The sequence below is a fragment of the Castanea sativa genome, chromosome 2 (genome assembly GCF_040712315.1).
Source record: "Castanea sativa cultivar Marrone di Chiusa Pesio chromosome 2, ASM4071231v1".
Taxonomy (NCBI): domain Eukaryota; kingdom Viridiplantae; phylum Streptophyta; class Magnoliopsida; order Fagales; family Fagaceae; genus Castanea; species Castanea sativa.
This window is the reverse complement of record NC_134014.1, coordinates 46940104-46941858: the sequence shown is the minus strand read 5'-3', so window position 1 is coordinate 46941858 and position 1755 is coordinate 46940104. Positions and strand designations below refer to the sequence as shown.

The 1755-nt window shown below is 35.4% G+C and overlaps 1 protein-coding gene across 1 annotated transcript; it reads left to right on the top strand.

The window, feature by feature from the left end:
• The first annotated feature begins 1059 nt into the window (after positions 1-1059).
• On the top strand, positions 1060-1479 carry LOC142625427 (dehydration-responsive element-binding protein 1A-like). Its single transcript, XM_075799087.1, has one exon. It carries the CDS (start codon positions 1060-1062, stop codon positions 1477-1479), a length of 420 nt encoding a protein of 139 aa, XP_075655202.1.
• The last annotated feature ends 276 nt before the right edge of the window (positions 1480-1755 follow it).

Below are 1755 nucleotides of genomic sequence, written 5' to 3'. Positions count from 1 at the left end.
AGACACACACCACACGTTCTTTTTTTCTTTTTTCTTTTTTGGATAATCTCAGACCACTCATTCTACTTTCACACAAAAAACCTGAAATGGACAAATTCTTCACTTGGCTAAAAAAGGAAAAAACACACCTGCAACAAATATCCATTGAAAAAATGATAGGACACAAAAATTTGAGTAACGTTAAGAATATAATTTTTATTATAATTTATTCACGTGATAAGTTGTAAGTGATAAAACAGTGAACCAATCACTTTTACTCCACCACTTATAACTTATTACGTGAATAAATTGTAGTTTTAACATTTTTAAAATTTTTACATAAATTTTTACTATAATTTCTCATGCGGCGAGTTTTAAATTGGGAAAATGTGCAAAGTATGGACCCATCACTCAGAAGTTTCCATGCCGTCAATCAACAGTCATGATAAAAATTGGATAAGATTTTGTGGTCACCGTTGCTCACAAAATATCTTTCATTTAAAATTGCCGAAACAGTGGGAACACTACCTCACAAAATATCCATTTAATATCACACTACGGATTCCTTTCCTTTAACGCTTTGTATGATCCTATCGTCCCTTTAACGCTTTATATGATCATATCATATATATATATATATATATATATATATATATATATATATATGTCCCAACTCTCGCTGTTCTTAGTTATTCCAATACTACAGTTGAAACGCGCATGTCTGCGCTTCAGTCCTGTTTTTTTGTTTTTTTTTCCTTGGTACGCGCACCATGTACTGTTCATAATTCATGAACAGTAAATTTAGGCAGTAATTTTAACTGTATACAGTATTTTTTATATATTTAAAAATATAAAAAATTATTTTACTATTTTTTAGTTTTAATTTTCAGTTATATCCAGGCATGATATTATTATTATTATTATATCTACTGCAGTCTGCAATACAACTGAGTGAGAAACAAATTAAGAGTTTTTTTTTTTAGTGTATTTCACTCCTATAAATTAAGCCCCTTCTGAGATTTAGCTTTGTTTTAGATATACTTGGATGTTTTAAGACATCACTCTGATCCACAATATCTAATGGGGTCTAATATTTGTTCTTGGGAGTTTGAGAGTGGCAGCGGTGGCATTGTGAACTTGTCAGACGAGGAGGTCATGTTGGCTTCCCAGAATCCTAAGAAACGAGATGGGAGAAAGAAGTTCAAGGAGACAAGACACCCAGTGTATCGTGGAGTGAGGAGGAAGAACCCACAGAAATGGGTTTGTGAAATGCGTGAGCCAAATAAGAAGTCGAGGATTTGGCTTGGGACTTTCCCCACTGCAGAAATGGCAGCACGTGCACATGATGTGGCAGTGATTGCGCTCCGCGGCCGATCCGGGTGTCTAAATTTTGCCGACTCGATGTGGCGGCTTCCGATTCCAGCTTCAACGACGGCAAAGGATATCCAGAGGGCGGCAGCGGAGGCGGCCAAGGCATTTCGGCCGGTGAAGTTGGATTGAGGCTTTTGGTGGCAATAGTATTAGTGGAGATGGTGTGTTTTTTTTTTATGGATGATGAAGAGGTTTTTGGCATGTTAGGGTTGGCAAAATCCCACTTTTCAAACCTAAACCCAAATCAACTAATAACCAATAACCTGAAAAGGAAGATGAAAAGCTTGAAAGAAAGAAACGGAAGTTGAGAGAAAAAAAAACTGTAATGGAGAATTCTAGAAATTGTATTCAAGATGCTCAAATGAAAAATTACATGCAACTCTATTTATATAGCTCCTATAATTG